Here is a 12,348-nt window from a genome sequence, read left to right on the forward strand (position 1 = left end):
TATAAAATATAAACTGAGTCTCAAATTATAAAAAAAGGTTTCTCAAATTATAAAAAAAGGTTTCTTTTTTTTGCCTTAGAAAATCTTTTAAAAATTCCAAGATGATATCAAATAAATTTCTTTAAACTAAAACATTAGTTTTAGTTTAACCAAAAAGTCTGCAGACTAAACGTTGCTATATTTACAAACCCTTTTTAAAAAGCAAATGACTCAGTCTTCAGTGAAAAATTACACCACATCCTCTAGAATATATTTCTATATTTCCTATATCAGATATGGAAACCGAGTGTGATCTGAAAAATATATTTCATTCCAGGGATAAATAATGAATATAATTAATGAGAATAATATATCAATTAATTTTAATGCAAGTATCTAAAATCATATTTAATTACTGGTTTAGGGAGAATACCATGCAAGTCTGTAACGAAATAAGGAATTTAATTTGACAGCTTCGAAACTATATCCCATAATCTAACCTGTTTCATAAAAACCTCATACTATTTGATTTCTTGACATTATGTATTTGGATTTATCTAATTTAGCAACCAGAGCCTTTAAGTAACAAGACAAAATGATTCTCTAATAAGAATGAATTCAAAAGAATCAAACAAAATGAGATTAATTTTGTTTAAAACAATACAAGCCTTAAATCTAATTAAGAATAGTTTACAGTAACAGTAAATCAAATTGTCCTAACAGTAAACTAAAACAAAAATTTTTTTAATTAAATCTTCGATCAAGAGAATTGTAAAGCATGTTCATTTGGCATATAGATGATTACAACTCCTGTCTCCAAATTTTTTTTTTTAAATGACAACTTTTACTTTAACAATCATGTACACAAAAAGTAACTTCAACAGAAATCAAAGAAAAAAAATATCAAGTTTTAACAAAATATACATAACAGTTTAACAAAAATATTTAGATACAAGTTCGAAATACATACATAATATACACATAAATTAGCCATGAATGTGTCAAAAGCATAGTAAGTAGTGAGCAAAATCAGGTGATTTTAGGTTTTACTAATGTTGAAAATGTTTCAGGAAAAGATATTCAGAGTTAACATTTTGTGTTTTTTTTTTTTTTCATTTATTTTATTTTCCCAAGATACAAAGTGTATCCAAGAAGCATGATCTTGTATATTTTAGTTTCCAGTTTTCATTATTTTTAACTTTTTTGTAAATATTAAATTTAAAATATATTTAAAACTATTTACAGTTTACTTTTTCTAATTTTAGAGTGTTTTTAAAACAATTAACGAGATAAAAAATGATTTTGGGTAATGTATGGATGAGTGAATTTAACAAAACTCTAACAGAAGACGGAAACTAAAAGAAATCATCATGTGAAGAAATCTACAAAATAAGGTCAAGAACCAAATTATACATTTATTGTGCTTAATGTCCTATCAGTTTACAGGTTTTTCTAAATTTAAAAAGTGAAGGAGGATATCTATTTACAATTTTACTTACAATAACATTTAAATATAAGAAAGAAAAAAAGAAATTCCATTGAATATGCTCTTGCTAATATCTAAAGTAGTCAGCCCATTAAATAGATATTTCTCACTATTTTTGTCATGAAAAAGAATACATATATAAATCTAGTGATAACTAATTATGCATATAGATAGGGAGTATTAAAATATATAAAATAACAAATATAGATTCCTGGTTTGAAACTTCATTTTCCACAATTTCCTTATATACATATGATATTACATTTAAATTTCAGAATCAGAGAAAAAGTGGATGAAAACATTATCCATAGAAGACAGATTGTTACATTATTCTAATTAGAAAATGCATTAATTTGAAAGGCCCTCTCTAAGTCCTCAAAAATCCTAAACCAACTTTTACATTTCTAAAAGACTACTTACTTAGCATGATTACCCAATTCCAATTTTTTATGTTTTCTTTATTCTCCCCACCCAAATCTAAAATCAAATCACTTATATATTGGAATGATCTTGTATTCAGTGAAAGGCAAAGAGATAATTTTCTTTGTAAACAATATCTCCCAACTCCTTAAAATACATAACTAAAGTATGAAGGGGCTTTACTAATGAACAGAGAATGCATGTGTTCAGACACACTGGGGTGCCCACACTCTTACGCACATACACACACACATACAAATTTTACTTCATATATTTATATATAAAAAAAATTCATGGAATGTCTAAACAATTTCAACTCCTCAACAGCATGGCACTTGGCTGGGTTCAGTTTCCATTAAAACCTAGCAGAAATCCTGTTTTTATTGAGGATATCTGACAGGTCTATAAGATTGGAGAGGGAGAAGAAAACAAAGGGGAGAAATATAAGATTGAGATTCAGTAATTTTCATAGTGGAGAAAAAGTATATTTTTTTAAAGATTTTTTCTTTCTCATTTTTTTTTTTAATACTTGTAAATAAAGAAAAACTAGAAAAATTGAGCAGCTACAGATGCTCTCTTGCTGTTACACTTCTAGTGAAAGTATTTTACATAAGCTATTTTACAAATTTTGAAGTATGTGTGTATATGTATGTCTGTCTGTCTGTATATATTATATACACACACGTATTTACATATATATATATATATACATGCACACACATGAACACATGCATATGTGCATGTATACACACAAGTACATATGTATACATGTTATATATATATACACACACACATGCATATATCTGTATATGTAAGTTGTATGTATACATATACACACATTTATATACATACATATATATATATATATATATATATATATATATATATATATATATATATATATATGCATATATACACATTTTTTTGATATTCAACTGAGATCTCAACTAATATTACTTTTATTTGGAGGGGATTTTTTTGGGGTTTTTGGAGGTGTTTTTATCTTTTTAAAAATCATTTTACATTTTCCTTTTTTTTTTATTTAATTTTTTCTTGTTTACCTTCAACCAATCAAGTACTGGAAACATTCTTTTTTTTTTTTTCCGATTCGGAATAATTATCTTAATTATTACATGCTTTGTATCAAAACAAAGCAGAAATGGTATGAAACCATTAAATACTGGCTGAGTTGATAGGTCAAAACACCAGCAATGTATATGAACAACCATGGGCTAAACCCAAGTTATCCTGAGAAAGATCACCTGTTGCTCCCATTGCCAGGAGCGATAATACCATCTCTTTTGGTTGTGTTTTTCCGTCGTTTTGTGTTGTTATTTTGATGAATCATTTTCTTAACTTGCATATTGTGAGTGTTTTGACCAATATTATATTGGGAAGGATATTTGGTATTGTTCAGTCCACTTACATCAAGAGGTTTACCCAGATTATAGGTTGGATTATATGTGCTATTTGGTATTCGTCGATACACATTAGCTGATGTTGTAACTACAGGCGAAGAATGTGCAGATGATGAAGTGTTTATTGTGTTATTGTCTCTAATTTTTGTTCCAGTCCCAGGAGCTACATTCTGATCTCTACTTCGAGTTACAGATGTTTGAGAGGATGATTTATTGTTCATAGTGTTAGTAGGCTGGCTAACTTTGTTGTTACCATCTGCACTGCAATCTGATTCCTGAAATAGATATGAAAAGCTTTCATTACATTTTAAATATAAGAAGTGAAGCTAAACATTTATTTTGTGAAGAGAAATTATGAAATGTTGATCAATTTACATTAAAAAGTAAATTACCCTTATAATGTAAAGCAGAAAACAAAAATTCTACTTTATATTCTTGATCAAAAGTATCGATTATATAACAAGCTGGTAACTTTCATTAACCAGGAAACATAAATATCATTAAAAGTTAAAAACATACCTCATCACTGGCTATACTTGAGCTGGAGCTAGCAGAAGAACTAGATGTAGATTTGCAATATATTGAGCCACTAGAATCTGAAGCTTCACTCTCCATCACCGGATTTGCATTGCAATGGTTATTTACAATTGAACTACTGCTGACACTTGAAGTTCCAAAATAATCAAATGAAAAAAAAAAAAAAAAGAAATGTTAAATGAAATAATGAAGTTTTTTTTCCAAATACAGGTTAAAAATAACTATAAAAAAATTAACAATTATATTACTAAAAAAATAACACTGCTAATTGCTTGAAAAGACAAAAAAGTTAAAACTGAAAGAAAAGTTGTCATACTATATGTGGCTTATATAATGAAACTTGTCGCTTCCATAAGTGAAGTTTGCAAGTTTCAACAATCAACTTTCAGTAAAACCTAAATCAAGTAAGCTGCCTACACAAATAAATCTTTTGTTGCATTGTTTTAAAACACATTACACTTTCTTTGAAACAATGGCACATTTTTTTCTATTTTTCACAGATTTTAGTAATGCTTGGTACTTTGGATGAAAGTTTAAGATTTTCAGTTTAACTGACTCAATTGTAACACAAGAGATGGATGCCTTTTGCCAAAGAAGAATTATCTTTTCTGCTACAATCTTGACAATTTGTTTAATTGAAGGACTTTTCTTAACTACATTCTTTCCTTTTTCTTGTTCAAATAAAACACATTTTAGTATGTCCTTGTAAGTTGGCAAAACTCACTCACTAAGATCACATGGAGTACCAAATATTGGGCATTCAATATGACACATTATTGGCTTATGAGCCAACACTAAATTTAACATGATCATTAATTTTAATACAATGGCCTAAAGACAAGGTACAAAGCAGAAAACTTCACACACATACATCCACACAAACGACCATTGCAGTGGTACACTTCTGTTCTCTTTATAGTCAATGCGGAACCTCAAGATATTAGTCAATTTTTCTCTCAAGACACTTACACTGTTGTACATGCACACTGGCACTGCACATCCAGCAAAGCACACTAGCTTCATTTCTTTAAAGTTTTTATATGTCCTCTATAGTTACAGCCCATATTTCACTGCTGTATAGCATAGCTATTCACACACAAGCAAATACAATCTGCTTTTCACTCTGAAGGAAAGGCCCTTTGTTACCAACAATGGTAGAAGCTTTAGGATATATAACACCTATTCCTATGGAAAAAGGGATTGAAAAAATTTAAGAAAATTTTTTTTAAATACCATTTATTTTCTACTGAATTACTTAACATAAATAATAAAAGAAACACTGGTGGGACCCGTGGAAATTCCACGGGATGAAAAAGATTAAGAGAAGCTATGTAAGAAAGGACGATAAGCATTTTTATTTTGCTAAGTTACTTCATTTCCAGTCACAAAATATATGATTTTTAAAAATCCCCCTCTTCATGTCTCTTTCTCTTCACCTCTCACTTTCACTAACCACTTGAGTGACAGAATAATGCATCAGCTGGCTATCTGCTCTCTCACTCATTCTCACATTCCCTATTCTCTCTCATTCCACCTCCTCTCTAACAAAATAAAGCATAAAAGTGTGAATGAACAGGTGGAAGAATATTATAGATTTAATTCAATAAAAAAAAAAGTATTTTCACTATGAACACACCACCATCATCACTATAGTTTTCAGTAACAAAGCTCATTTCATTGCTGTTGATGTATCTACTTTGACAATACAAACGCTATCTGCCCCTCTCTCTTTCTTAATGTAACCGCCTCCCCTGTCCATTTCTCTCTATCTGCCTTTCTTTAACCTCACCACCAGAACATCACCCTCTGCTAAATATTGTATCCTAAACCTATCTCTTCCTCTTTACCTTTCCCTCTCCACCCTACAGTATGTTAACAATTTTCTCTCTCTCTCTTTTCATCTCTCCTTTCAACTAACCATGTGGCACATTTGGCCTTATTATACAGCTTTCTCTATTTCCTCACCTCTTTTTTCCCTACTCACACTCCTCCTCTCTTTACTAACTAAAGTATAATGGGCAAACGAACAAGCAGGTTATTATAGAGATTTTAACGTACCTATTTACTTGCTGTGATTGACGAAGAACATCTGTATTACGCTCTTCTTTAGTTATTTCCTGGTTACAAGGTACAGAAACTGGAGGAGATGGTTGTTTACTAGGGAAGTTCTCTTGAATCCATTTTCGATACTGTACAACTTCATCTGTTACTCGTACAATTCTACCAAGAATACTAAAAGAAAGAAAACAAATTAAAAATACTGAATTAGTATCATAACTTTCATACGTTAAAAATCAACATATATTTACATTTCTTCAGTTGATATGGAATACATGCTTTGAAATAAACTGGCTACTTTTTTAAAATGTGAAAAAATAAATCTAGAATAAGCTTATCAAATTTGATATATTCTAATATGAGTGTAGTGTTTATTTATATATATATATATATATATATATAATCCAAAATTACACAGTACGAGGAAGTGAGAGAGAGTAGTATAAGTGAAGGGAGAGGAGAGAAAATAGTAATTCAGTGAAAGAGAAGTAGTGAGAGTAATACCCATGACTGACAGGGAGTGAGAGAAAGTGGTAAAGAGAGCATCATGTTCACCATACATATATATATGTATATTGTAATGAAGGAAATATAACAAAGTTAGCAATCAAAAATGTATTCTTTATTGCAACATAAGACCTTGGGAAAGGTTCTTTTTGAAATAATTAACAGGATTATCATTGAAAAGAACAGTTAGTTGGAAACTTAATATTATCATGTCTGGCACATCCTACTACGTTATATATGCCTGCAGAGGCTTCCCTATAAAATAGGGTTAGGGGATACTCAGAAGAATCATTTCACAGGTAAAATATTTTGTTTATATTTTACAAAGATCATTTGCTCTAATATTTTGGTTTCAATGTGTGTGTGTGTGTGTGTGTACATTTACCATATATAGTGTTTGCTATCAGTTCACTGATAATTTTAGTTGAACCTAATGAAAGGTTTACTCAATGGGACCAGGATCTTTTTCATTCATGGAAAAATACTTAGTGGAAATAAGAAAGGAGGCCTTTATTCCATACATCAACTTCCATCCCAGTGAGACGACCTTTCCCTTTAGTATGGAGTAGACGACAGTTTCCTGTTATCCCAGCGTTTGCAATGACTATAAACAAATCACACGGACAGAGCTTCAATAATGTTGGCATCATCCTACCATCACCAGTATTCAGCAATGGGCAACTTATGTTGTATTGAGTAGAAGCAGTAATAATATTAAAATGTTGGTAAAGGACAATCCAAAACAAGGCAAACTCATTGGTGGTAAGGTTTTCACTAGAAACGTGGTATTGAAGCAATTGCTAAGATAAAGGTTGTAATCTTTTAATTTTATTTTCTGTATCACTTTCATGCCACCATTTCAAGGTACACAAGTCAAGTAAGAATTCTTATTGCAATAAACTAAATAAATTATACAAATTGTATATTTTAAAGACACCACCTACAACATAAACAGTAGATAATGAATGTAAGTAAATTTAACAAACGAAGCAGTGAAAATAATATTAACCAATGACTTTTTCTTCTTTTTTTTTGCTAAGTCCAGGCGTCAATTCCAGATACTTTATTTTCTTGTCATCAGCAAAAGTTGTATCACATGATTTATTAAATACAGAAGTTTATATTTGCCAATGTAGAAAAAACATGTAGGTAAACATTTTCAAAACCAATACATAAGCTCAAGTGAACACAAAATAAGAAAATTTCTTAACTTAAAATCAACACAGTTTAAAAAAACAAATAAATTAACCTCACCTTTGATTTTCTCGAAGAACATAAGCATGCTGAGGGGAGATCGTATGTCGTAATACTAGAAAAGCATATTCAAATGCTTGTTTTACTTGCATAGCACCATAAGAACTCCGACCAATATCATTTCCTGTAAATCAAGGAAGTAAACCAAAAGGTAAGAATGTAGAAAGCGAAGTTTCTAATAGACAGTGAAATATTCTACAACTCAACAGCTTAAGTCTGACATATACCTTTCTTATAACACTAAGATAATAAGCAGTTTTTTTTTTCATTGCTCTGTTTTTTTTTGTTTTTTTTTTTTTTAAATCTCAGAAGATAGAAGCAGCAAAAATAGCAAACTCATGGTTGAAAATTACATTCTAATAGTTAGCAATTTTTCTTGATATAAGTTTGAAGGAGGGAAGAATGTGTCTTAAATGATATGGGGAGTGAAAGCATTTTGTTTTCCTTCAAAGTCTCTTTACTACAAGAAAGAATGACCATAAACTAAAAGAAAAAAATTCAACATGCATTTTGGTGACAAATTTTATTATCAAACTTCATGAATCATATAGTCCTTAAAAATGTTTTGTGAGCTCTATTTTGTAGAATACATCATCATCGTCGTCGTCATCATTTAACAACCGTTTTCCATGCTGACATAGATCAGGCATTAGTACAAACTCAATTTCTTCAAATGAGAGTTCCACTTATTTCTTGCTCAAACCATAGTTGGAACATGGCCTTAAGAATTTCATTTTGCAATTATGTAGTTCTGGGTTTGATCCAACTGCATAGCACATTGGGCGGAGTATACCATCTAACTTAGACTTGGGTGGACTTAAGATTTGAGTGAAACTGAGCAGATGGAAATCGTGCTAAGCCTGCCAATTTCCAGAGTTAGTTTTTTAATGTGGTAGGGTTCTTGTTTTTTTAAACCTTAGTCCCAAGTCAACTCTGACTAGATTACTAATTAAAAGTATATCAGGCATGGCCATCCTGATTTTTCCTCTGTACAGAGAACCCAGGAACACATTATCCAATGCATCTATTTTTAAGAAGGTATGGTATGATTTGAAGGAAATTTGGCTGTTATTTCAAGCACATTGAGTGACTGTGTAGCAGCTCCTTTGCTGACTCATTAAATCTGTAGCTTGGTTTACCACCACCTAGCACTTCAATGATTTTAGTAGTCTACTGTGTTGCCCAGATCTCCTATATTTACATTCTCCCCATCCTTGCAAAAAGATTATGAACACTCCTAGGTCATTACCATAGTTTTGTTCTTTAGATTTAAAGTACATAGAAAGTTCTTGGAAAAGAAATATTTTAAAATTTTAAGTAATCCTACATTAGAATGTAAGTTTATCATGTAGTAGTAAAAGTTTTAAACCATGAGAATAAGTATCTCCTTTATCTTTATATTAATAACTGAATTTTTAAGAATTGTATTCAACAAAAGAGAACTGATACATGAGCAAAAATGATAAAGAGAATACCGACAAACAGACAGAATGACAAGAAGAAATAGACTAATTGGAGATGAAAAAAAAAACATGAAAGAGACATAATAAAAAATATTGACATTCTTTTATTTATGAGAATGAAAAAGGGTTATATAGAGTTTTCACAATGAAATTTAACAAATAACCCTCAACATTTGACATTTTGACAAAAACCAGTTACACACATGGAAATTAACAGATTATTGGAAAAGCTTACCAACTGTCAACGGATCCTCAATACACAACAAAGACGGACGGTAACCATTTTCCATGTCTTTCTGAATTTCTTCTTTCGGTACATATGAACCTCCATCCTTAATTCGAATACCAGTCTTTAGATAATTAAAATTACGACCATAAAGTTCAAAAAATTCAATCAATAGTATTCCAAGGTTTGTGTTAGAAGTTTTAGCTTCTAATCGAGGATGAAGCTGGAAATAAATCGGAGAAAGTTTACAGGAAAATTTTGATAGCAACAAAATAAAGTAAAATATATATGCAAGGAGGAAAAAAATAGGTTTCAATTATTTGATTATTAGGCACTTGCCTTTCTAAAAGCTGTGACTGACACTGCTGCTGGGTGGAACCCATTCTTACAATGGCTTTCCATAATGACAGGAGTAAAATGGCTTAATTTAAATTTAAGTGCTAACTAACAAACTAGGATCTTAGTACCACTCTATAGCACCAGCTAAAATTATACCTCAATATTTGGATAAGTATTTTGCAATATTTCAGTGGGTTGAATGTTAAACTATTCTCAAATGGAACAAGTAACTTAGATTTACTAATAAATCTTTCGGCTATGAAATGCTTTTTATAAAAATGATTTCTTTCTAAGGAATAAGAATAATTTCATGTCAATGTACTTAATTCTGAGACAATGGAGAGATGTAAAGGAAAGACTTTGGATACTGCAACAACAGAGAAAGATATGACATTAAACAGTAAATCAGAGAATCACTAAAAATTTGGGATTTTTCAAGAGTTTTTAAATAACATTTTAGGAATACTATCAACATATATTTTTAATATAATTATTGCTGTCAACATATTTTTTAGCAATAGTTGAAATCAATGGAAATAAAGTCCAATGTTAGGAATTGAAACAGTTTAAATATTTACCTGTAAAAAGCTAACAGTGAGAAGTATAAGGCAATATGAACTGATTCCACCAGTGAATACTTCGTTGAGATCTCGCTGTAGAAGGAACTGTTTGAGCACCAGTACCAAGTATTTCAAGTGTGGAAACTCCTCCATATAACTCTACAAGATAAAATAAGAGAAGAAAAACTTTTAGAAATTTTACTGAAACACCAATGCAAAATTTGCCTTTAATATCTTCATCATCATCATCATCATTTAGCATCCATTTTCTATGCTGGATAGGTTAAATTTTTTTTAACTGGAACTGGTAAGCTGGAGAGCTGTACCAGGCTCCAGTTCAATTTTGGTTTAGTTTCTACAGCTGGATGCCCTTCTTAATGCCAACTACTCCAAGAGTGTAGTGAGTACCTTTTATGTGACACTAGCATGAGTGTCTTTTACGTGTCACTGGCACTGTCCACAACTATAATTTCGCTTGACTTAACAAGTCTTCTCAAGCACAGCAAACCACCAAAAGTCTCAAGCATTTGTCATCGCCTACATGAGATCCAACATCTGAAGATCATGCTGCACCACTTCATCCTATGACTTCCTGAATCTACATCTTTCCCAGGTTCCCTATACCAAGATCAGTACTTTACACAGCTGTCCTTGTTTATATGCATCACATGATCATACCAAGGCAGTCTTCTCTCTTACAGACAACTGATGCCTCTTATGCCTAATTTTTCTCTCAAAATGCTTACACTTTGTTGTACATGTACACTAGTAGCTTGATTAATAAAAAAAAAACAGTAAAAGAAAGAAAATTAGCAATGTAAAATTGAGGGTTACAAGTTACATAATAAAACAGCAAACTCATCATCACCATCATCATCGTTTAATATCCACCTTCCATGCTGGCATGGGTTGAACAGTTTGATGGGAGCTGTGTCTGTTTTAGCATTTTTTTTTTTACAGCTGGATGCCCTTCCTAACACCAATCACCCTGCAGAGTGGACAGAGTGCTTTTTACGTGGAACCAACAGAGAGGAGGTCAATTTTGGCATGTTTTTTTACAGTTGGATGCCCTTCCAAATGCCAACCACTTTCCAGTGTAAACTGAATACTTTTTATGTGACACCAACACTGGCAGGGTCAGCAAGTAACTTGTAAGACAAAAATCCTTTCAGAGAGGGGGCACTGGAGGAGTTGATCTTGTGTCAGATGATGAAAGGTTTGAGTGTGACAGAGAGGCAGAAACAAGTGTCTTCTTGTAGAGGAAGTACATGGCTATCTGGCTAGACAGAGACAGAGTGATCAAAAATGAGAAGAGAAACAGGTGAGCTGTTATAAAAGAGGAATTCAAGACAGGCTGCCCCTGGGAGTTCCTCTATGCTGATGACCTTGCACTAATTGCTGAGTCTCTATCAGAACTAGAGAAGTTTCAGGTGTGGAAGCAAGGAGTAGAATCGAAGAGCCTTAGAGTCAACCTAGCTAAAACCAAAGTCCTAATAAGTAGGAAGGTAGACAAAACACAAATCCCTTCAGGTAGATGGCCCTGCTCAATCTGTAGAAAAGGCATAGGTAGAAACTCTATACGATGTACCCAGTGCAAGCTATGGACACATAAGAGGTGCAGCAATATCAAAAGAAGGTTAACTAGGAAGTTAGTTTTTGTATGTGGCAGATGTTCAGGAGAAATAAATACTGAAAATGCGCAGAAAACAACTTCTGCCACATTCCAGGGAGAAATACTAGATGTAGTTGATAGCTTCCGCTATCGAGGTGACCAAGTTAGTAGTGGGGGAGGGTGCGCTGAAAGTGTAGCTGCTAGAATAAGAATAGCCTGGGCAAAGTTCAGAGAGCTCTTACCTCTGCTGGTGACAAAGGGAATCTCACTCAGAGTAAAAGGCAGACTGTATGATGCATGTGTACGAACAGCCATGCTACATGGCAGTGAAACATGGGCTGTGACTGCTGAGGACATGCGTCAGCTCGCAAGGAATGAAGCCAGTATGCTCCGATGGATGTGTAATGTCAGTGTGCATACTCGACAGAGTGAAAGTACCTTGAGAGAAAAGTTGAACCTAAGAAGCATCAGTTGTGGTGTGCAAGAGAG

General features: G+C 32.1%; 1 protein-coding gene across 1 annotated transcript in view; it reads right to left on the minus strand.

Moving 5' to 3' along the window:
* Positions 1-226: 226 nt before the first annotated feature.
* The window catches only part of LOC106873407 (terminal nucleotidyltransferase 4A), a 53,273-nt gene continuing 41,151 nt past the window's right edge, over positions 227-12,348 (minus strand). Inside the window, exons 6-11 of the mRNA XM_052967002.1 lie at positions 10,266-10,406; positions 9,358-9,571; positions 7,660-7,783; positions 5,899-6,072; positions 3,823-3,967; positions 227-3,578 (exon numbers count right to left, since the gene is read on the minus strand). Of these exons, the coding sequence (XP_052822962.1) occupies positions 3,144-3,578; positions 3,823-3,967; positions 5,899-6,072; positions 7,660-7,783; positions 9,358-9,571; positions 10,266-10,406 (1,233 nt within the window). The 3' untranslated portion in view covers positions 227-3,143. The remainder of the gene's footprint in view (positions 3,579-3,822; positions 3,968-5,898; positions 6,073-7,659; positions 7,784-9,357; positions 9,572-10,265; positions 10,407-12,348) is intronic.

Source organism: Octopus bimaculoides, chromosome 1 (assembly GCF_001194135.2).
Source record: "Octopus bimaculoides isolate UCB-OBI-ISO-001 chromosome 1, ASM119413v2, whole genome shotgun sequence".
Classification (NCBI taxonomy): Eukaryota; Metazoa; Mollusca; class Cephalopoda; order Octopoda; family Octopodidae; genus Octopus; species Octopus bimaculoides.